Source organism: Myotis nattereri (assembly GCF_964212035.1).
Source record: "Myotis nattereri genome assembly, chromosome: 1".
In the NCBI taxonomy this organism is placed as follows: domain Eukaryota; kingdom Metazoa; phylum Chordata; class Mammalia; order Chiroptera; family Vespertilionidae; genus Myotis; species Myotis nattereri.
Window position 1 is genome coordinate 144,163,725 of NC_138075.1, and position 24,918 is coordinate 144,188,642.

The 24,918-nt window shown below is 43.1% G+C and overlaps 2 protein-coding genes and 1 pseudogene across 4 annotated transcripts in view; 2 read left to right on the forward strand and 1 right to left on the reverse strand.

Annotated features, from left to right (window-relative positions):
* Nucleotides 1-24,918, forward strand: part of ARHGEF38 (Rho guanine nucleotide exchange factor 38) — a gene marked incomplete at both ends in the record, with an annotated part of 144,531 nt that overhangs the window by 118,251 nt on the left and 1,362 nt on the right. For both annotated transcript variants that reach the window (XM_081098897.1, XM_081098898.1), the window contains 6 exons: nucleotides 3,382-3,486; nucleotides 5,477-5,599; nucleotides 10,313-10,624; nucleotides 14,739-14,882; nucleotides 15,706-15,904; nucleotides 16,046-16,305. In XM_081098897.1, the coding sequence (XP_080955023.1) occupies nucleotides 3,382-3,486; nucleotides 5,477-5,599; nucleotides 10,313-10,624; nucleotides 14,739-14,882; nucleotides 15,706-15,904; nucleotides 16,046-16,305 (1,143 nt within the window). The remainder of the gene's footprint in view (nucleotides 1-3,381; nucleotides 3,487-5,476; nucleotides 5,600-10,312; nucleotides 10,625-14,738; nucleotides 14,883-15,705; nucleotides 15,905-16,045; nucleotides 16,306-24,918) is intronic.
* On the forward strand, nucleotides 6,807-7,281 carry LOC308529655 (fatty acid-binding protein 5-like; annotated as a pseudogene). Its single transcript has one exon. The product of its transcript is annotated as a fatty acid-binding protein 5-like (transcript).
* On the reverse strand, nucleotides 9,513-9,995 carry LOC308524458 (U1 small nuclear ribonucleoprotein C-like; the record flags this gene model as incomplete). Its single annotated transcript, XM_081098917.1, has 1 exon — nucleotides 9,513-9,995. One exon carries the CDS (start codon nucleotides 9,993-9,995, stop codon nucleotides 9,513-9,515), a length of 483 nt encoding a protein of 160 aa, XP_080955043.1.

Sequence of the window (24,918 nt, forward strand, 5' to 3'; positions counted from 1 at the left end):
CCAGGGCCAGGTACCAAGCAAGCAGAGACAACCTGGATAGCCCCAAGCCCAGGATAATTATTCAAACTGGTTAATCCTAAACTGTTTACTCTGCCCAGTGTGTCTGTAGGGTTTCCACACAAAAACTCCATACAGACTCTGGCTTAGACTCTCTCTTTGCTTCTTCCTGCCACCTAACCAAGCCTAGTGACCCTGCATGGCCTGGGGTGACCCCTTCTTGAGGACTTGTGAGTAAATACACCTTGTCCGAGCCTTGTTCTTATTTCCTCCTCTGACTGCGATGGCTTTCCCATACTGTATCCAATGGGGACTTTCTGGGAACACATGGCTCATTTAACCTTCTGTTTACATCTTAATATTCTTCCAGGGGCTCACTGGGTCCATTGCATACAGGAGGTAACTCCAGGCCCCTCCTCTTAACGTGGAGCTATAATATGGGATGTTTGGGACATTTATGGTGTGTGGTCACAGATCAGAGAAAGGAAAATCAAGACATTGCCACCCTGGCTGGTTTTGCTCAGTGAGAAGAGCATCAGCTCATGGACTGAAGGGTCTTGGGTTTGATTCCAGTCAAGTTTGGTTGCAAGCTTGATCCCCGGCCCCTGATCGGGGCATGTGTGGGAGGCAACCAACTGATGTGTCTCTCTTCTCTCTCTCTCTCTCTCTCTCTCCCACTCCCTCTTAAAAAAAATCAATGGAAAAATATCCTCGGGTGAATATTTAAAAAAAGACATTACCACTAAAGACAACAGCCATAAAATTGAACTGAGAATTCATGTAAGAAGAGACAGTAGCCTCCATAGGCGTGTGGAAATATGTGGAAACAACCCTCCTTTGACACGTTGCTTCTGATTTAAGACAATTCCACTGAGGAACAATAGGCCCATCTTCATTCTGGGCAGGCTTTTGTAGAAGCTGTAATATTCCTTAACACATTTATCATCAGCTTCTGATAGTTTTCAATCGTGAGCTGAGCGTGCTTTGTCGTGAAAGTGGCCTGGAGGGATATTAATTAGATTTCCCCCTTAATCTTTTGAGAGGATGTCCTGTCAGCAATGAAGCGTTTTACTGTTAATCAGAAAATCAGCTGCTTGGGCTGGACTGGGGAAGAGATAAATCTCAAATCAGCCCATTTTGCACTTGTCAGCAGCTCCGGGGAAATATTTGGTGGAGTTGGGATATAAAACTATTACCCAAGAGGAAGATTCTATTCAATCCATCACGCATGTATTGAACTCCTAGGTGCCAGGCTCTGTATGAGAGACTGGGATTACAAAGAGGTTCTGATCTCAGACCGCTTCGCTTTGAATCCTGGCCCTCCCGATTAACATTGCAAGTTTCTTTACCTCCCTGTGTTAGTTAGCGTAAAGGCCACGCTTCTGTCACCAAGAGATTCCAAACCATAAGCTTCGGTCAGCCCGTCATTTTTGTCTCCCTCTTGTAACAGTCCTGAGGTGCGGGCCCAGCCGGGCTCCTCTGCCTGAGATGCTTCAGAGCTCAGTTCTCCCCAATTGTGTGCGTTGCTGTCTCCTAAACGTATTGTCTTCGTCTTCCTGGTTAAAGCTGGGGCACAGCCAGGTCTTCATTCAAGCCCCAAGGACGGTGTTATAAGGTCAAGACTCAGAAATGAAACACATCACTTTTGCTCACGTCCTAGTTACAAAAGCCCAGTTCCAAGGACAGAGCCAGCTGCGAGGGAATCTGGGAAGGGTAGTCACTGGCAGGGCAGCCAGGTGTCTATCTTAAACCAAAGGTACCAATTCTATCAGTAAGTGGATGACAGGGAAAATGTTAATCATCTCTGCCACTCCTTCTGAAGCCTGTTTCTTTTCCAAAATGGGAGTAATCATGGCACCTACCCTTGGAGTTGTACAGTATAAGAATTAAAGTGAGCAAATGGATGACTCTCTAGCACAGTGTCTGGAACATAGTGTTTAATAAATGTTAGCTGTTATTATTATTAAGACAAAATACCTGCAATGCATCATTGGAGAGAACAACTTAAATAATTGACTAGTTGTGTGAGAGCACATACGAGGGAGTCATTCATTTTCTACAGTGGAGAGCGTAGGAATGATCGGGAGCATTCATAGAAGGGTGACAACTGAACAAGTCCTTAAAAAATAAACAGAATTTTTCCAGCAGAAAAGAGACAGTAGCATATTCCAGCAAAATAAAGCAGCCTGTTTTGACTACAGAGAAGGAGAAATGGGCCATATTTCTCATAGAGTGATCCTTGAGCCTCTTATTTTATAAACCATCTGGGTACCAGCCAAGATATACTGATCAAAATAGCTGGGGATGAGTTTTTTAAAAAACTGCATTTTAAAACAATCTACCACAGCCTATTGTTATATGCATTAAGTTGGGTTAGAGCATAGAAATCCTAAGGCAAAGAGTTAAATTTTGTGTGGATTACAAAGAACTATGCCGCCCATTTAAGCAAAAGTCTTTTTAGATGAGCATTATTAAGGGGGTTAAAAATAAAAACGTCATCATTTTCTGTGTATTCAGTTCTAAGGTCAATAATTTTAAATGAACAAATGTATGAACTGAAGACAGCTACGGGTGTCAGCCAGCACCACACTGAAGAACACACTCCACAGTCTATGAAACATTTGCTGTTCACACAGAGTTTGCCAACATGAGGCTGGCTCTAGCCATTTGATTGCCCAGAAACTCTTCTCACCATTAGGAGCGGTAATAAGTGTGCATTCCTAGAAACTGTTACGAGTATATAAAAACATATATTTTTCTGAATGCTTAACACATAAGATAACAAAAAGTAACTGAATACATGTGACCAGTGCCTTAACTGCTGAGTTTTCTTAAGAGAGGGCTAGTTTTGCTAAGATTATATGTCACCTTTCAAATCTGAGTAAATAAAGAATTATCACATTTCTTTAGCCAAGCACCTAAGAACATTTTCTAAATAACTACCATGAAATAAATTGGAACGAGTCATACATAACAGCAAAACAAGAAATTCCAGGCAGGAGATCAAATTTTTATTTTCAATTCTCACTTCATTTTTATTATTTTATAAGCTCACAAATATAATATAATTTGAGGGCCCATACATAATACATGTCATTAAAAGCAGCAGAGAAACATTTGACCTCCTACCGCTGCTGTGACATAGGTAAAGCTGTGTGAAGCCTGAATGGCAAATGAAGCTGTGTCACGTGGCTTCGCTGCACATCAGCTGTGCCGCGTGCGGTCCACAGAGAGTGCTGTTAAAGGCAGGCGGCAGATCACCAGAGGTTTTCATCTCGGCGGGGACTTTGCAGTAATGTGCTGGCCAATCCGGCCTGTGATATTTTTCTTTAAACACCAGATTCATTTGAGTTATAAAAATAAATAATTTCATCTATCTTTTAGGTGAAAGACAACACCTTTAATAGAGAAGAGAAGCTATTTAGATCTTTAGAAAAGACCGTGAGGCACTGTGTGAAGAACATTTCATTCTGTCTTCAACACATTCAGGTAAGGGAGACATGACTCTTCCATGATCCTACCCACAGGTACCGATGTCCACGGTAATTATGAAGAGTACATCGACTGTTCATTCATTATATGATGGCACCTACTGTATCCAATTTGAGGTGCGGCAAACTGCTGGTGAAGGAAGCCAATAGAAAGGCTGTGGTTTTGTTCTCTGTCCCCTTACCTGCTCAATCTTTCCCCCTTCCATATCGCCAGGTTGTGGGACGTTTGCTCTCATGATTGTCACATGGTGCGATTCAGCAACAGGCTTTCTTTACACTGGAGATGAGCTTGCTAATTCAAAATTTCGGACAAGGCACAAATGTTCTTTGTTTATTTTGTTAGACTAAATAAACTCCTGACTGGTCTTTCTACTGAATATACCTAGACTGTACTCCAGTTGGTTTAAGTCTGATTTTCAGCAAGGGCACGCAAACCTCAGAGGGGACTAGAAACACATATTTGCAAGTTTAAGAGCAGAAGTGAAAGAAAATCAAAGAGGCACATAAAATGGAATGAGAAGAGATGTTTTAAAGTAAAAAAATGCATAACAGAAAGGTCATTTCAAAAACCCACAAAACTCACAGGTGGGTCTCACATTAAGCTGTTGCTACCTAGCAGCTGACCCTCCAAAAAGGCATGTGATCACACAATCCTAAAACAAACTGAGCGCCTGTATCTATTTTACATCCAGTGCTTCATAATGCACCCTTTACAGCTCTGAAAGAAATTCAACCTTAGGTAGGTCGTCATACATAAAAGAAAATCAATATAAGTGAACATAAATTCTAACAAAATAATTCCAATTAAAATATGCAAATACTCCTACACAACCATAGTAAAAAACAAACAACAACAAAAAACCCCAGAAATTTCCAGTCCACTATTAGAATCAGACGTAAACAAACCAATTGGAGTGCAGGATAATTATATTCATAGGAAGGCCAGGCCGGAGTTTGTTCTGATGGATCTCATAAAGAAGACAGTGTCCTTAACAACATCCTAACCAGGGGCATGACTATGAAGCATAGAAAGTTAGTAGAATTACATGTATATCAGTTCATTGGACCCCTTCCCATTTTCCAGTTTTTAGAGGCAAATGCACTTAGATGAGTTATCACAACAGAGGATTGTCAGGCACAATGATTTGGTGACAAGGTTCTATGCTATGTAACCAGCAAGCCACCTTCTTTCCTTATTTATTGACTGATGCAAAGCCCGATTTCACACTTAGGTTTGCTCATCTTTTCCTAAAGCGCTGCCATTTGGGAAAATGAAACCCAAAAACTTAGTTGTAAAAGGGCAGTGGGAACCCTGCCCTGGATGTAAATTTCAAGGAGTAAACGCCTCTTGGGAATAGAGGAAAGTCTTCACTTAAAGAGAGCATTAAATTCACGAAGGAAAATGGGAGACATACATAAAAGAGCAGTGATTTTTAAAATAAGGGATCTACAAGAACTGAATGCTAAAGAATCGCCAGTGAAAGAATTTAAGATGGACTCTTGCCCTAGCCAGTTTGGCTTAGTGGCTAGAGCATCGGCCTACAGACCAAAGGGTCCTGAATGTGATTCCAGTCAAGGGCATGTACCTCGGTTGCAGGTTCCATCCCTGTACCTGGTTGGGGAGTATGCAGGAGGCAACCAATCAATGTGTCTCTTTCTCTCCCCTCTCCCCTTCCACAATCTTTAAAAATCAATGGAAAAATTTCCTCAGGTGAGGATTAACATAAACAACAACTACAAATAGATGGACTCTTAATAAAAGAGAGTGTCATCGAGAGCAGTAGGAGAAAGTAACATGGACGGAAGTGAGGAAATAGTTTGCTACAGGTAACCTCATTGTACAGAGAATTCATGATGAATTCTTTTTTTCTTCCTTCTTACCTCTCAGTGGGAATGGAGGGTGATGCGGATGAAGTGCCCGTTTGGATGCGTGTCATTATGCTAACTTTGGCACTTTGCCCTCTGTGTAACTTTGCTCTGGGTTTCAGGATTCCATGCACTTTGCCCTGCAGAGCATGCTGGAGCTCCAGGAGATTTCATGCACCAAAGATGAGGAAGAGGGGGCGCATCCAGAGGCCCCAGGGAATGGCCAATACCCCTGTGATGACTTTGTAAGTTATTTCTCTTCATAGGTAAATGCAAATGTAATAGTACGGTTAACAGAAAAGCTGATTTTCACTTATTTTTTCTGGTTATAAATGAAACATGCACCAAAGCAAATACTAATGTCAAAATTAGTAGATTTTAAATAGGAGATTTTTTTTATCATTAAATATTTTAAAGTGGATTTGTGTAGATTTCACTATAATCAAAACTTAAAAGGGTCCCAGACTGTGTTTCTAGGGGTAGTAAGTGTCTGACTAATTAAAATCGACATTTAGTTTAAGTGTGCATATAATACAGAAAGGATTTATGAAGTTAGAAAGCTGAGATTTTCTTAGAGTCCTTACTGCAGGTGGGCATGAAGACACGCTCTGAAGATGTGACTTTTATTAACCTACTGTAGGCTCAAAAGTAAAGCCTTCCTATTGAAAAGGGGCTTTTACATAAGAGTCGTTTATTATGTCTCCTGTTCTGTGGTAAATATTTGTTTTCTAAGAGTTCAGTAAAATATACAGAATCATAAAATGGAGTTTGGTAATCATAAAGAGATACTTGAGCTAATGAAATATTTGGGTGGTAAACTAGTCTGAGTAGTACTAATTTTAACTTAGCATCCTGTGTTCCATAGATATTGTTATTTCATAACAGTATTTCAAGTATTACATATAAAATATAATAGCCTCCGTCATCATCTTGAAGGTCCATGAGAGTGGCATTATTGTGTTGGCATTACTGGCATTTGGGGTCAGACAAATTTTCATTGAGTGGCCCTTGTGTTGGAGGGTGTTTAGCATTCCTGGTGTTCCAGGCTCTAAATCTCCATAATGTCCCTCCCTCTCAAGTTGTGACATCCAATGAACAGCAACACATATTTCCGAGTCCTAGGAAGTGATACAGCCTCCACAACAGTAGAAAAACACCGAGAAGCACCTTGCTTTCCTAGCACAGGAAAATGAGAAGTCAGGATTACAACTGAACTAAGATGCTAGGTTAGGTAAATGAGAGCGGGAGGAGGGTGAGAAGTTTTTATGAGATGTTAAACAGAAAGAGTGTGGCTGTTTCTTATACATTATCTAGGCTTAATTATAGAGAGCATATTTTAGAAAAGTCCTTAAGGGTTTGCTCTTTAGCTTAATTCCAATTCATTAACTAAGTCAATAAATATTTATTGAGCACCCTGTGAAAACATGGCATATAGCTTCTCCCTCATTAAGAATGCTCCAGAGGCCGCCACACTCCCATCACCGCACTCTGCTCCGCTCAGGTCCCCGCACGACTCTGCGCCCACCATGGCCTCAGCAGCTGGTAGGGAGATGGCGCTTAGTGGAGAGCAAGGCTCCCACAAGTACAGGAGGGAATTAGGCATGGGAATGGCTCTGTGGACAATGGGCTCCATGGCCACACCAGACTGTGTCATCACTTCCGATGGCAAAAACCTCACCATCAGAACCGAGAGCACAATGAAGACAACACAGTTCTCATGCAACCTGGGAGAGAAGTTTGAAGAGACTACAGCTGATGGCAGAAAAACTCAGACCGTCTGCAACTTCATCAAGGGTGCGCTGGTCCAGTACCAGGAGTGGGCTGGGAAGGAGAGAACCATCACAGGAGGCAGGAAGGAGGGAAGTTCGTGATGTTATGCATCATGAACAATGTCAACTACACTCGGATCTATGAGAAAGTGGAGTAAAAATGCCATCGTCCTTCTAAACGGGAATTAGCCATGAGGATAAACAAGCTCAGTTCAATAAGCAAATCTCTCCATGCTTTTTTCCCCCTTACTGTGTTCAGTTATCACAAACATTTTACATGCAGCTATTTCTGTTGGTTTAATTAGCATTGACCCTTCCGTTAGTAAATAAATGTGTTTATGCCATATATCCTATATAATAAAGGGGTAATATGCAAATTGACCATCTGTTCCATGCCTAACTGCTCCCCTGCCAGCCCAATCGCCCCCAATTGCCATCCCCTGCCGACCCAGACATCCTTCTGGATGACTTCCAGATGAAGCCAGGGCTGTGAGGGCTAAGCCCCTTGTACGAATTTTGTGCATCGGGCCTCTAGTACATATATATATTAGTGCACTGGAGGGGGTGTCCCTCAGCCCAGCCTGCACCCTCTTCAATCTGGAACCCCTCAGGGGATGTCTGACTGCCCCTGTGGGATCGGGCCTAAACCAGCAGTTTTACATCCCTCTCACAATCCTAGACCACTGGCTCCTAACTGCTCACCTGCCTGCCTGCCTGATAGCCCCTAACTGGCCCCCCTGACAGCCTGATCACCCCTAACTGCCTCTGCCTGCCAGCCTGATTTCCCCTAACTGCTCCCTCACCCCCACTGGCCTGGTCACCCCACACAGCCTGCTGTTCAGTTGTTTGATCATCCCTCACTAACCCCCCTGACGGCCTGGTCATAGGCAGCCATCTTGTGAGGGCATGACGTTCAATTTGCATATTACCTCTTTATTATATAGGATATACATATATATGTGTATATATACACTTGTGTGTGTGTGTGTGTGTGTGTGTGTGTGTATAAAGGAATGCTCCAGAATTCAACAGGAAGATTAGACAAGGTATTCCTATTTTGCATAATACCACAAGATGATAAATTAAGATAAATTAAAATAATTATCAGAAAACTCAACATAAAAGTAACTTTTTATTGGTAACATATATTTGAACTCTGTTTAAAAATCAAACATTTTATCTGAAACCACAGAAGTTGTTTTTATCTAAACATGAGAGATACTTATCTACACATTTTTATAGGGGAAAATCTTAAAGTAAAATTTAATTCTTAATTTGTTCCGACTACAATTCCCATGCACAGTGAATTGGCTCACGTCTATGTCACACAACATATATATTGCAATTATAGTGCAGTATTGTAAGTAGACTACCTATAGAGTCCATTCACATCACAGACACAGCAATTCATCCCAGAACAGTAAACAGATTATTTGCTTAGCCAAAGTACTCATTTAACAGTCCTCAGGTACATATGGATATTTTATAAATTAGACATCAAATTTAATCTGGGTTTGCTATTGCTAGTGCCAATAAAGATTGGTTTCTTCTCTCCCCTAGATTTCCCATGAGTTCAGGCAAAGTTACCAGCGGCCATTTAAGTTAATTAATAGCAGCTGCTGCTCAGTCTGATTCCCTAGGACATATTTTGGGGTACAAAAGGAAACCTGCTTCCAAATTGCCATAACATAATCTCATAACCCAAGCATGTATGGTAAAGGCTGGTCAGCAAACCTAGGATACAAGTGCCCTTCAGAATAGAAGGGCAGGAAAAAAATTCAAAGAGAAGAAAATAAACATAGGTGCTCATGGTCTGGCACGGGGTTTGGCATTAATATGAAGTTCATTTTCAATGATGCAGACCTAAAAATGTAACAATTTAGGACACAGAATCAGCATTGGCTTAATCCCTCGGTGTATTTAAAGAGGAAGCAGTAACTCTGTGGTCGTTTCTATCACAGGAGCAAAATACCTATAACAAGGGGGTACTATCTGTTCAGGGGATATAGTTCCACTACCAAAATGAGCTACCAGGGTAGCCAGGAAATCAGGGCAGATGTCTCTTCTAAGACAGACTTTTTTTCTTTCTTTCTTCCTTCCTTTCTTTCTTTCTTTCTTTCTTTCTTTCTTTCTTTCTTTCTTTCTTTTCTTTCTTCCTTCCTTTCTTTTTTTTATGAAAAGAGTTGACAATTTTATTTTCACATTTCACAATACAAATGAAAATTGCTTTTTTTGGTCCCACTACTCCCCTCAAAAACTATTCTCTCTTAGGAAGAGGGAGTGAATTTTCCTTGTCTGCTGTTAGAAAACACCCAGAGTCACAGCACCTCGATCTCCTGTGAAGTAGCACAGTAACAGAAGCCTGATAGAAAGAGGCTCCCTTTTCTCCTTACCTGTCTGGTCGAGTCATTCCGGGCCGAGTGGGCACCATCATGGGACGGGTGGGAGGTCTCATCACTGGGGGCCCAGGCATCATTGGCATGTCCCCTCCCATAGGAGGCCTCGCTCCAGGAGCAGGTCCCACTGGCATCATCCCAGGAGGAGGGGGACCCATCACTGGCATCATGGGAGGGCCCCCCATATGGGGTGCTGGCATCATACCGGGGAGAGGTGGACCCGGAAGACTCTGGGGGGGGGGTGGGATCATCGCCCCTGCAGGAGGGGGAGCTGAGAATGGAGTAGGAGGTATCTTTCCTTGCTGAAATGCTGCAGTAGTTTTGTCAGTCAGGCTCTGGGCCTGCTCTTCCATCCATTTCTGATAGTAGTCTTCCACATTCTCGTTGTGTTTCCTACCACTGCAGTGTGTCTTTCTCTCAGATGGAGAGTCATGGGTGAGGTATGTATCGCAGTAGTCACAATAAAACTTCGGCATGTTGTTCTGCAGGCCGTTGACACTCCGTTCCAGACTCTCTTTCTTTTATTGCCAGCAAAATGACAGGTGAATCATTTATGCAGTCTGGGCAGTCACAGGCTGGAGGTCACCCCCTCCCTCCACGTGCTGGCACTGGGATTAGAAAGAGGGGGAAGGGGAAGGCGTGGAAGGAGGTGATCCCAACGCCGGAAAAATGATCGGATCCTTCTTTAACTTGGCTAGGTACCTGGCCGTCTCCCTGCTCCTGCAGGGAGGAAGGAAGCCCATAGATAGCAGCACTGGCTGCTCCATGACCGGATTGTTTCCTCTCTCCACAGGCAGCTCACTTACAGAAGCTCGTCCTGACGCCTCTGTCAGCCCTGCTGTCCCTGTTCCCAGGGCCTCAGAAACTCATCCAGAAACGCTATGACAAGCTGCTGGACTACAACAGCTACTTGCAGCGGGCAGCAGGGGAGGAGTCAGACTTGGCCAAAAAGGAGTACGAGGCCCTCAACGCCCAGCTTGTGGAGGAGCTCCAGGTGTTCAACCAGGCCGCACGCAAGATTCTGTTGAACTGTCTGTGCAGTTTCATCACCCTCCTCCGGGACCTGACGCTGGTGAGACAGCAGCTGTATTCCACGGTGGTGCCGGTAAGCACAGCACCAGCACCTGGCCGCCTTGGTCTGGGCATCTATTGGAGACAATGTCCGTGCAAAACAGCCCTGTCCATAGCTTGCACCGGTGTGGTGCGTGAGAGTGCGTGTGCGTGCATGTGTGTGCCTGTGTGGTTTTCCATAGGAAGCTGAAAGAGAGTTTCCTAGTTTGGGTTTGCTATGACTTAGACACGTGCAGCTTTCGTGTTGGAGATTCCTTTTCAAATGCCAACCCACGTTCCGCTATTGCAGGTGACACCCATGTCTCTCCACCTGCCTGATGCTATGATGTAGCTTCTCAGTTCATATTTTGCCTTCCCTTCCCATGCAATAGTTTTTCAGTGTTAACCATGACTAAGATGAAGATCCAAAAGCAGGCCATCTATCTCAGTGGAATGACAGAGGTAGGATAATCGTTAAACCAGTCTTCATTTTGCTTTGCTCCAAAGAAGAGAAGACTGGGGTGTGTGTGTGTGTGTGTGTGTGTGTGTGTGTGTGTGTGAAAATATGTGTGTATATCTCATTTAGCCTTCCATTAGAATATGGTTTTATGACTATTTTCTGAAGAGGAAGAAAGATATTTGCATCTTAATATCAACTTTAGAAAATCAACTTGGTTTCCTGGCCCTTAATTTCACATGTATTAGTTCTCATTCAGCTGGTGAGGTATTTAATGGACATTTGGAGGAAAATTAATTGTCCCTACTTTATTTTTTATTGGGTATCTAATTAACTTATCCTTTGAATTAAATTATATTGAATAATCAGGTGTTATACTTACATGGTTCAAAAGGCAAAACTATGTAAAATATATAAGCAGTTGCACACTCACTCCTGTTCCCTAACCATCCCACCTCCTGCTCCCACCCCATGATTATTAGTTTATCTTTATTCACTTAGGGCTCCTTTGAGTCATTAAAAGTACATTTGCATATATATTGTTATTCCCTACACAAAACTAGCATGTCATAGCACCTTTCTGCAATTTGCTTTTTTTAAAAAAATGAGTAGTTATTGTTGAAAGTATTACTTATGTCTCCTTTTCCCCCCATTGACCTTTCCCCACCCACTCCCACTCCCCTTGCAACTTGCTTTTTAACATCCTGGAAGGCATCCATGTCCACACACAGAGAGCTGCCTCATTCCTTTTATAGTTTTACTAGAGGCCCAGCGCACGATTAAATCGTGCGTGGTTAAGATCCCTCAGCCTAGCTGCAATCAGGCCATGTCCGCCGCCCAGCGTCACTCCTCCACTTCTGTGGCCTCTGCCCCATGAACCTCCGCACTCACAGCCCCTGCCCTGCAAGACTCCTTGGCCTCAGCTGCCCATGCCCTGCAACACTCCTCTGCCTTAGCCTCCCCGCGAAGCGAAGCTCCACGCTCACAGCCCCTGCCCTGCAAGGATCCTTGGCCTCAGCCGACACCTCAATCACCTCCCTGTGAAGCTCCATACTCACAGCCCCCACCCTGCTCCTCTGCCTCAGCCTCGACCGCCCCCACCCCATGACACTCCTCTGCCTCACCGCCCTGCAAAGCTCCATGCTCACAGCCCCCCGCCCCTCAAGGCTCCTCAGCCTCCACGCCCTGCCCTACTATGCCATGAGAGCCAGACCGGTCCTTTGGTTATTTGGGCCCACAGCTCCCTCCTCTCGCTGCTGTGCCATGGGCAGCCAGGGGCCCACAGCTCCCACTCCCTCAACTCCCTAGCCTGCTGTTTGGTCGTCCATCTGGTCGTGATGGCACCTGACTTTTTATATATATACTAGAGGCCCGGTGCACAAAAATTTGTGCACTCGGCGGGGAGGAGGGATCCCTCAGCCCAGCCTGTGCCCTCTCGCAGTCTGGGTCCCCTCAGGGGATGACCACCTGCTGGCTTAGGCCCGCTCATGGGGGATTGGGCCTAAGATGGCAATCAGACATCTCTCTGGCAGCCTGGCAGCCCTCGAGGGATGTCCACTTGCCAGTGGGGAGCAGGCCTAAACTGCAGTTGGACATCCTTAGCGCTGCTGAGGAGGCAGGAGAGGCTCCCACTACCACCGCTGTACTGGCAGCCATCAGCCTGGCTTGTGGCTGAGCAGAGCTCCTCCTATGTGAGAGCGCCTTGACCACCAGAGGGCAGCTCCTGCATTGAGCATCTGCTGCCTGGTGGTCAGTGTGTGTCATAGTGACCAGTCGTTCCCAGTCCTTCTGCTGTTAGGGTCAGTTTGCGTATTACCCTTTTACTATATAAGATAGAGGCCTGGTGCACGGGTGGGGGCCGGCTGGTTTGACCTGAAGGGTGTCCTGGATCAGGGTGGGGGTCCCGCTTGGGTGCCTGGCCAGCCTGGATGAGGGGATGATGGCTGTTTGCAGCTGGTCACACCACCTTCAGGGTGGGGGTCCCCACTGGGGTGCCTGGCCAGTCTGGGTGAGGGGCTGAGGGCCGTTTTCAGGCTGGCGGGTGACTGACGCGCCCAACCTCTCCTTTTTTTCTTTCTTTTTTTTTATTCTGGGATTTATTTACCTTCTATGGCTGTCACTGGAACTGAGAGCCAGCTTTAGCTCTGAGGCTCAGCTCCAGCTCTGAGACCTTGGCTGCTGAAAGCAGGTATCTGGGTTTGTTTGGCTTCTATAATTGAAACACTGTTGCAGCTCCAGCTCTGAGGCCCAGCTGGCTGAAAGCAGGTTTCTGGGTTTGTTTAGCTTCTATAATTGCAACATTGTTTCTTAGAGTGCAGCTCAGAGGCTGGCAGCAGCAGGTGGGGAACCTTGGCTTCCTCCATCACTGGAGCAAACAAGCCTCCTGTTCACTTCAGCTGCCTGGCTGCTGGCCGCCATCTTGGTTGGCAGTTAATTTGCATATCACCCTGATTAGACAATAGGAAGCATGTCGGAGGTACAATTAATTACCATGTTTGTCTATTATTAGATAGGATTAGGACACTGGTCTACTGCATAGCTGTAAAATAGTATAGTACCAGCCCCCTGTTTTGAGGTTAAAAACTTTATTGAGGTATCATTGACATACCATAAAGTCCACCTACTTAAAATATACAATATTTTTTTTGGTATATTCACAGGAGTTGTGCAACCATCACCATAGTCAATTTTAGAACATTGTCATCACACCCAAAAAAAAACTCTGAGCCATTAGTGGTGACTCTACCTTTCCCCCTAACTTCCCCAGCCCTGGGTGACCACCAATCTCTTTTCTGTATCTACAGAAATGGGCATTTGATATAAGCAGAATTATTCAATATGTGGGTTTTTGTTTTTTGGGGTTTTTTTTGTGACTGGCTCTCACACTCAGCATATTTTCAAGGTCCATCCATGTTTTAATGTGTTTCTGTACTTAATTCTTTGTATTGCCCCCAAATACTCCATAATATGGATAAGTCACATTTTATTTAACCATTTATCAGTTGAACATTTGGGTTATTTCCACTTTTGGGCTATTCTGCAGAGTGCCACTATAAATATTCAAGATCCCTCTGTCACTCTTCTCTCTGACATTTCAACATGGTCTTTTCATATAGTGGCATAGCACAGCTGGACTTCCATGGTGATGAAAGTCCCCCAAGAGTGAGTGTCCCAAGAGAACCCAGTAGACATTGTATGGTCTTTTTTAGCCAAATCTTGAAAGTCAGCATCTTTTCCATCATCCTATTCATTTCAACATTCTACTCACTGAGGTGATCATAAAGGCCTACCTAGTTTTGAGGGGAGGGGACATGGATTCCATCTCCTGATGGGAAGCATGTCAAAATATTTGCTGATCTGTTTTAAAACCATGTAGACTCTTTCCACTTCCCACTATCCAACCCAACACATTGAATGTGACTACTGCCATCAATTCCTGAGCCTTTTCCTCAAAACTTTATTGCTATTTTTCCTTCTGTTCTCCTTTTATTAGGCTTGAATCTCTTTTAAAAAAATTATCCCTATCATTTTAATGGGATTTATGGAGATAGAAAATTAGGCCATTTTTTTTTTCTGATTCTAATGTTGACCTAATTTTTCACTGTGGAACTCCCCTGTACTTTCTCAACTGTTCTTCACAGCTCTACTAAACTCAGTACCTAACTGGTTAAGTAGTTGTCTTGGAACAATGTCATCTTATTTCTGCCTATAGGTACCATTGTTGGTTTCAAACATCTCTGAAATGCAGAACAGAGTACTAGAAAAGGTTCAAAATCTGAATTTCATAAAGGACAACAGTGCCACCTTTATTGAGAGAAAACTTAGTTTTGAAAAGAAGAAGCCTGTGCAAATTCCGGTGAGTTTGGTAACATTCATGCCAATGATGACTATCACTTCTTTTTCTTGTTTAAACCACAATTTATATTATTTTCCACATCACTTATCTCATTCTAATATCCTGTCACTTACACTTATTTTATGCAGACACTTTTATCTCTTTTTACCCTCTACACTATGAACTCTAAGTGTATATATAGATTTTTATGTTTTGTACATGATGTATTTATTCCAAGCAACTTAAATGGCGTCTGATATAAGATAGATATTTTATAAGTATCTGTTGAATAAATATTAGAATTTTATAGAACTAAATTGTATAGTTCAAACCTTTCACTTTTTCTAAATAAGGAATCCCAGGCTGCAGAGATGAAGTAGCCTTTTCAAAGTCCCTTAGTGGCAGAGCTGGGATGGGGCTAGGCCTCTTGACCCCTGCCTAGTTTACTGGTACTATCTCCCAGAAAAAGACATACACATCTACAATATACTTAATTAAATATGTATCAAGTGCTTAATATGCAAGGACATGTCTACAGTGTGACAAAGAGCTAAAAATGCGTTCACCGTAAGAGAGGGATTAGAACCTCTGCCTTCTTATTTCCTTTGAATTTTCTTTCTTTTCTACAACACTGCCCTCATGTGCTAGCTAGAGATTTTTTCACTGTATAACTCAGCTGGGTACTTCACAATAATAGCCCAATCTATGCCTCAGCACTGAAATAATCCCAGATCCATGTATGGCTTCAACATTTTAAAAAATTCCAGAGGAGAAGTGTTTATCAACCCAGTGAGGATTTTAGAACACAGCTGTCTAAACCAGAATTCCTCCTTGCCCCTCCCAGCCAGAAGAGCCACGTCAAACTGACAATCACCGCTCCAGGCTTCTGTCCACGTACACTACAGAGGAGCTCTACCAAGCGAAGCGCAAATGCAATGCTACACAAGAACATGACATCAATCTTCTGGAAGGGGAGTTGGTGGCTGTGATGGAGCAGAAAGATCCACTGGGGAGTACGAGCAGGTGGCTTGTTGACACAGGAAGTAAGTGATTTGCTTAAGATGCACAGAACTATCACCTCTCCTCTGGTTCTTTCGGGGACCTCTGTGTGCTTCTCTAAACACGAATGTTTGGAAACTGTATACGAATGACCTTGTTTCTTCTTTCTTTTGACTCCTGTCTAGTTATTAAAGGATATGTGTACTCTTCCTTCCTAAAACCCTACAATCCGGCCAAAGCGCAGAAGGCGGGTGCTGAGAACAGGTCCTGTGATGATGACTTTGATAACATCAGCCTCTTTGTGTCTTCGCGGCCAACTAGGGACAGTGTCACAAGCACCCCAGAAGGTAGCATAAGTGACAGCAGCTCCTCTCTGAGTGGCACATGTGGAAAGTTTGAAACAAACGGCACTGATGTTGACAGCTTTCAAGAGGTAGACGAGCAGGTAAGAGTTTCAACCTTGATGTAAAGACACGTGGCTGTTCAAATCATGAAAGATGTTCTCGCTGATGGCTCTCTTTCTTACGGTAAGACTTGGTGGAAGAGCATCAGCTTTGACGTCAAGACCTGTCAGTAACTCTATTAGCGCTTACTCTCGGTGCAAGTGTTTGCAGGGAATTCCCTCTCTAAGTCTGTTTCCTCAAATGCAGGCATAAGGACATTAATTCCTATTTGGCAGAGTTGATGTGAGGATCAGGGATAATGTGGATGTGTAAAGTACCAGGCATGGAGTGGCACTCAGTAAGTAGTGGTGCTACCTTTACCCTGCTGTGATGTACATAGAGTGAAGGTGGTCTTCTTATACTCCCCCCATCAGAGGAAAACAGCTCTTACTGAACAGATTGCCACCATCAGTAGCCTCTGGAAAACTGTTCGTAATTCTTCTGAGGGCAATATCTGCATTGAGTTATCAATGAATTGGCCATTTTTAATCTTGTAAAATGACATATAACATATAATGACATTTTTTAAGAGCTACTTTTCCCTCAATGCATCAATGCAAAGGCGATTGGGATGATTCTTTTGCAAATGGTTAGTTAACTATAATGTAGAGTTCCTTTATTCTACTTCAGAAAGTTTTAATATATTTAACTTTATATCCCCAAGTGGTGATCAACTACCCAATTACCTGGTTCTTTTTTTAAATATATTTTATTGATTTTTTACAGAGAGGAAGGGAGAGAGATAGAGAGTCAGAAACATCGATGAGAGAGAAACATCGATCAGCTGCCTCCTGCACATCTCCTACTGGGGATATGCCCGCAACCCAGGTACATGCCCTTGACCAGAATCGAACCCGGGACCTTTCAGTCCGCAGGCCAACGCTCTATCCACTGAGCCAAACCGGTTTTGGCAGGTTCTTTTTTTAAGTTGCTTTTTTTTAGTGGCTTTTTATTAATTAACTAGAGGCCCAGTGCACGAAATTCGTGCAGGGCGGGGGTGGAGGGGTGGGATATCCTTCAGCCCAACCTTCATCCTCTCCAATCTGGGACATCCCTCTCACAATCCGGGACAGCTGGCTCCTAATCACTTGTCTGCCTGCCTGCCTGCCTGATTGTCCCTAGCCGCTTCTGCCTGCCAGCCTGATCACCCCCTAACTGCTCCCCTGCCAGCCATCTTGTGGCAGCCATCTTGTGATGATGTGAGGGTGGCCATCTTGTGATGATGTGAGGGCGTTGCAGGAGAGTGTGAGGACCACCTAGGTTTTTATTAGTATAGATTTTGTTTTGTATAAAGGTAATACATGCTATTTGTGAAAAGTTTAAAAAGTAGAAAGATTATATATATATAATATATATTAATTCCTTCCCCAGTTATACTCTGATTCAGAGGCAATATTCAGATTATCTTTTCAGACTTTGTGCATATACAAACACATATTTATATGAGTGAAAACATGCATGTGTTAAATAATCTTTTTTTACTTAACAATGTACCTTAGGCAACAGCAGCTAAATATCTACCTCCTTTTTTAATAAATTGATTTTATAAAGTGATTGAAAAGTGGGAGTAAATTGCATCATCTTTGTGAACAGTGAAAATACATGTTTATTGTAATGTGCACATTTGAGGTAACCTACAAGGCAATTTTTTTGTGTGACTAGACTTTTGTTCTTGATTTTATTTTATTATCAGGAATATCAACTGAAACCTGTACTGCCTTAATTGGATGACACTTGGGGTCAGCATTTCTTTCCCTATCCTTTCATACCATGGCAGCAACACTTCCCTTGCTCTCTTCCAGAATTGCAACAGCACATTGTCAAGGGAGGTTATCAGCTGTAATCTAGCCTTATTGGTGGTGGTAGTGGATCCTGGCAAGAAAGACAGATGGATGGGTGGCCTTGGCCTCTATTTGATATTCAGGGGATTCAGTGGGGCCTAAAAATCAGTCCAAAACAGGCAAGTTCTGATTGACTTACGACTTTATTGGCTGTGTGATTTTTACACCAAAGCTGTTTTTAACCTGGAAGAACTCAAAGAATAAAAGGGTTCTGTGAATGGGATTTGGGGGGTTTTATGAATTTTCTCAAATATGTTCCAAACTGCCTGCTTATGTATATAACTATGGTAAAAGAAGTCCATATCTTTCACTGGATTTTCAAAGGGAAATTCTATTGAAAAAGGTAGAAACCATTGCTCTGGAAGCTTAACTTATATTTATCAATTCTTCCACCCAATCAAGAAAAAATTGTTGGGTAAAGAGCTTCCAGCATTTTCTACAATGGTTATAGTGGTTCAGGAGTTTTAAGGTAGGGTGAAAATTCTTGCTACCTATAATGAGAAACTTTTGTTAATGAAAGAGAATGCCTCTAGACGAGACACTAAACAGGTGTAACTAGGAAGTATTGTCAATCTACATATTGGGGCCTCAGTATCAACTCATTCAGAATCTTACATGCACACCACAGGCAGAAAGCAGGGACTTTCTCTGAATGTTTTAGAAGCTCTCCTAATTTATGATCCAGAGACATAGAATAATGGGTATGAACCAATGGATATTCACAAATTGGTAGGACTGATTTATAGTAAGGGACTTAATTTTTAACTTCTTCTTTGCTCTCTACTTTATGCTATATCAAAAAGCATAAAAGCAGTAAAAAATATGCCTTCCCATTATAATGTATTCCCCCCTTTTGCTCATCAAATAGTAACAGCATGATATATATTAATTTTCTATGATGCATAACAAATTATCACAAAATAGGTAGCTTAAAACAACATACATTTATTAGCTCACCATTTCCATGGTTAGGAATCCAGGCACAGCTTAGCTGGGGGCTCTGCTTAGCATCTCACAGAGCTGCAGCCTAGACTTTGGCTGGTCTGTGCTCTTTTTGAAACTTCAGGTTCCCTTCCACGTTTGTGGTTGCTGGGTGAATTCAGTGCCAGTAGGACTGAGGCCTCTCTTTCCTTGCTGGTCACCAGCCAAGGGCCATGAGGCCGCTCAGCACTGAGAGGCTGCTCTCAGAGATGTGTATGTGGTGACCACTAAGCGGCTCACAGCATGGCTGGCTGCTTCTTCAAGGCCAGCAGGTGAGCGTCCTTCTGGTTTCCAATCTCTCATCAAGTCAGGCTACTCAAGATAAGCTGTGACTACCTCGAAGTCAATTTATTAGGCACTTCTGCAAAATCCCTTCCATATAACATAACCACAGGCATGCCCATCACATTCACAACTACCACAGTCTCTAAGATGCCATGTGTGGCAAGCAGGATGCCGAACTATTGTGATGCAATCTTTGGTACTTCTCAAAAGGACTGGGTTTAAATAATAGCTAAAATCCAATTTTGGTGGGAATTTCAATGTCTGAGAATAAGTGCACTTTCCCCCCCCCCCCCCACATATATTATGCTGAGGATGTAATTTTTGACTTATTAGAAGTTAGTTGTTTTTTGCTGCTAATTCTAAATTCATTGTCTGGCCCTCCGTCCTTACATTTTCAACTACTTATAATAATAATAATAATAATAATAATAATAATAATAATGCTATATATGTAGTATATTATTGTTTAGGAAATGCTTCAAAAGTCAGCAGGCTGGAGCTTAATGTATTTAAGTAGTCGTTAAAATGACGCTTTAGAAAGTTTTAATGACATGAAAAGATTTTTTACTATATTTTCAAGTGAAAAAACAGATTGCAAAAATTATGTGTACTCTAATTGTATGTTTATTAGCACTTCAGGTGGGTAGGTAGAAAAAAAGATAAATGACGAAGAAAGGAAGGCAGGATGCAAGCAAGGAAAGCAAGGTATTAATAGCAGTTGAATGGTTTCTTTTCTTTTTTGCTTATCTTTATTTAAAATTGTTTTTTATTAATAAAAATTACTTGTGTAATAATCATACATAACTAGGGGGCCAGTGCATGATTTCGGGTGCCTTGAAAGGAACTGTGGGCCACAAGGCTGCAGTGGGCACAGGGGCGGTTCTCGGCCCATTCTCCACACTCCCGCCCAACCCCTCCCACCACGTCCTCCTGGTCCCCTGTCTGCTGGCAGCTCCACTCCAGCCGCCACTCCCATGCGCCAGCCCTGCTCGCACCCACTGACAGCGTGGAGTGATTGGGGCCAGTGCTGTCACTGGGTGCAAGCAGCGGCTCTGGTGCCAGCAGCAGGTGCGAGAGGTGGCTGCTGGCCCTGATTGCCCCTCAGGAGCAGGGGGAGGTAGAGAAGCCCTGAGAGGCGATCGGGGCCAGTAGCTGCCGCTCACACCCACTGATGGTGATGAGCGATCAGGGCCAGTGCCAGGCACCGGCAGCGGGTGCGAGCAGCAGCTCCAGTACCAGCAGAGGGTACAAGCAGGGCTGGCACCAGCAGCAGGTAGGAGTACCAGGTGGGACTGCAGTGTGAGGGAGCAAACATTTCCATTAACCACCAGAGGCTCACCCCTATGACAGCAACCAGCACCCCACCTTGGTCTGGTGCCCCCACTCACCTGCTCCACCATCCTGCCATGGCCAATGCCTGCCATGTTCCGCGCTCTGCTGCCTGCTGATGATACCTGCTATGTTCCGAGCATGCCCCTGGTGGTCAGCACACATCATAGCGACCAGTTGTTCAGATTTTTGGTTGTTCTGCCATTCAGTCTATTTGCATATTAGCCTTTTATAATATAGAATTGTTAACTAAAGTACACGAAAGCTTGTCCTGCAGGGTAAGAAAGAAAAATGAGCATATTTAAAAATGTGAAATAACTATTTTGGCTTCCTGAGCTGTATCTATATATATAAAAAGGCAATGACCGTGATGACCAAAACAACCTGTCGACTGAACAGCAGGCTGCATGGGGCGACCAGGTTGGCAGGGCAGGCAGTGAGGGGTGACCAAATGACTGAACAGCAGGCTGTGTGGGGTGACCAGGCTGGCAGGGGAGGCAGTCAAAGTGACCAGGCTGGCGGGGGGCGGGGCAGTTGAGGGCAACCAGGCTGGCAGAAGGGGGTATTTGGGGTGACCAGGCCAGCAGAGGAGAGCAGTTGGGGGGTACCAGGCCAGTGGGAGAACATTGAGGGGTGACCAGGCTGGCAGGGTGGGCAGCTGGGGGCAACCAGGCCGGGGGGGGGGCAGTTAGGGGCAACCAGGCCAGCGGGGGGGGGGCAATAAGGGGGAACCAGACCTGCGGGGGAAGCAGTTGGGGGCAATCAGGCCAGCAGGCAAAGGTGGTTAGGGGTGATCAGGCCGGCAGACATGTGAGCGGTTAGGAGCCAGCGGTCCAGGATTGTGAGATGGATGTCCCAGGGGTCCTGGATTGGAGAGGGTGCAGGCTGGGCTGAGGGTACCTCCCCCATCCCCCTCCCCCCACCCCTCATGCACAAATTTTGTACACCGGGCCTCTACTATACTATAATACTGTAAATACTGGTTTATAGTTGTTTTTTTAGTTTTGGAAAGCCTTATTAAAATATATTATGATTTTTGTTGTTGCTAATTGAAGAACTGGGATAAAAGAAAAAAAAATGAGATTCAGTGAAGACCAGTAATGTGGCTCACTAAGGAAGGAATAATTAAATGCACTAATATAGAATAAGGAAATGCTGAACTGGGAATGATCTGGTGGTTATAAACAGTGGGTAATAAATTGGGTATGAGTCCATAATACAGTAATACAGAGTATTATTAAAAAACCAAATGCTGTGGACAACTGGATTGCATTCATAGAATATTGTACATAAAATGAGCCAGGGCTTTAAAAGGAAGCCAACAATAAGATATTATTTTAAGAAATGCCAAGGAACATGGACAACAGTGTGGTGATTGCGGCAGGGCAGAGGTGGAGCTGGAAGAGGGCATGGAGGGGATAAATGGTGATGGGAAAAATAAAATGAAAGAAATGCCAAAGATTCAGATGATTATGACTTAAATTGTAATGTGTCTAGATGAAAACATGTTAACATTGAAAGAAAGATACAGACTAGAATTATTTTTTTTAAAATGTATTTTATTGATTTCTTACAGAGAGGAAGGGAGAGAGTCAGAGAGTCAGAAATATCGATCAGCTGCCTCCTGCACATCTACTGGGGATGTGCCCGCAACCCAGGCACATGCCCCCGACCGGAATCGAACCGGGGACCCCTCAGTCCGCAGGCCGACGCTCCATCCACTGAGCCAAACCGGTTTTGGCCAGACTAGAATTATTAAACTATCTTAAATATAAGAAAGTCTTTAACTTTGAATCCATAACAGGTTGAAAACTTCTAACTTGTAGTCCAATGTTATGAACTGTTGTCTCTTTAAAAGTAGACTTATTTCCATTTTGAATATCTATCTTATGTTAAATGGGGGGCATAAACATATATAAAAACTGAAAACTGCTCATCCTATTTAATTTTGAACCATGATCATTTAAATTATTGAAAGTATATGTTATAATTTTGCACTTTAAAATTTAGTTTCATGAGAATCAATATTTAGTGTTTAAAATATAAGCTGTTACAATTTCAGACCAAACAGATCAATGTGGAAGATTTTATATACTCCCATTAAAAAAAAACATGTGCTAAAATGAAAGGTGAGCACAGATACAGTCGACCAACACATTTAAAATGTGTAGGTGCACTTATATGCCCTATGATTTTCTTAACATTTTCTTTTCTCTAGATTCCTTTTTGATAAGAATGAGGCACATAATACATATAACATACAAAATATTTGTTAATCAGCTTTATGTTAAAGGTTCCAATCAACAGAAGGCTATCAGTACAGTAGGTCTTCGGGTTACGTCGGAGATCCGTTCCTACTGCGTGAGACATAACGTGATTTTCGCCGTAAGTCAGAACCCACCTACGTAAGCACCTACGTCACTCACATGGAGCACATACACAGCAGTAATGAAGTGAAACAGTAAAAAAAAATTAAAAGAAAGATAACAATTCCTGACCTTTACTTGTGGTAAAGAAATAATAAAAAACATAAAGCACATATGTACATATGTTGAAATGATGGAACTTTTTTTTTTTATAAATAATTGGGAGATGGCAACGTAACCACGAAACGATGTACGTCGAGTCCAGCGTAACTGTAAATTGAGGACTGTCTGTAATTAAGTTTCAGGAGGGGTGTTAAAAATTATACGTGGGTTTTCAGCTGCAGGAGGAGGGGGTCAGTGCTGTAAGCTCCGCCCCACATTACTCAAGGGTAAACTGTATTTAGGAATCATATACTAGTAGGTGACTCGACTTGCTAAAAAAAAAAAAAATCTATAGCTGCATTGGTAAAATGCATATATTATGTATAAAAATTACAAAAGATGGCTAGCGACTGCTCATGTGGGCTCTTACAGATTATTTCTCAGGAGCTGTGCTATGGTACATCACATTCCTGAATGCTTTTGCAAGCCAAGTCCTCCACTTAGCTCTGGAGGATCTATTCAGGGTCTTTACTTTCTAAACAACAACAAATATAGAGCAATACCAATGGACACAGACACTGGGGTGGTGGGGTCTTGTCCTGGGGGAGGGGAGTGGTGGTGAGGGTCAATCGGGGGGAAAAGGAGACATATGTAATACTTTAAACAATAAACCCCACCCCACCCCCACCCCCCACACACAAAACCAACAGAGCAGCAACATATTAGAGAGCCCAATCCCTTTCTGCAAGAATACACTCTGCACACCTTTGCTAGAACAAGAGTTCAGCTCCTAAAGTATTTTGATACCTGGACCAAGCACAGGAGTTAGAGGATGTGGTCCTAGCAGCACCCACTACCTCTGTGATTGAGAGCATGTTGCTACTTCTCCAAATCATAGTTCACAGGGCTGTTGAGGATAAAGCACATTTGACATGTAAATTGTCACGAGTGCTATAAAAGGTAGTTATTATTGCTGCTATTCCACTGCTCAAGATTTTATGGTACCTCCCTTTTTGTTTCATTTACTTTAAAAAAATGTTTTTTAAAATTTATTTCAGAGAGGGAGTGGGAGAGAGAGAAAGAAACAACAATGAGAGAGAATCATTGATCAGCTGCCTCCTGCATGCACCCCAGTGGGGATTGAGCCCGCAATCAGGGCATGTGCTCTGACCTGGAATCAAACTGTGACCTCCTGGTTCATAGGTCGATGCTCAACCACCGAGCCACACCAGCCAGGCTGTTTTCTTTACTTTTTAAATTACAAAATAATCCATGCCCAACAATCTGCCTTGTATCTCGCATGATGCAAGATGATCTTTTATATGTTCTTGTATGATATCCAAGCCTTTCAGGTTACTTTCAAGTCAAATCAACATATATTTGAATTACTACTGTCTACTCTGACGTGCTCAATGGAGAAAATGGGGTGCCTTTCCTCGAGGTGGACTCATGCTGAGTTGTTGAGATGGTACACAAATCAATGCTATCAGAATCTTACCAAAAGTTAAATAATAGTTTAAGATTCAAAAACCAACTGTAATTCTAACTACAGTCCCCTCCCCACATTGCCCAGTCTCTCCCTGCTCAACAAGTCACCTTATTTCTAATAGTTCCATTTTACATTGACCCTCAATTTTGAGCAAGTTAATCTGCTTGTCGTTCTCATATACTGTTTTCATATACCTTTGAATATGATATATCCACCCCTTGT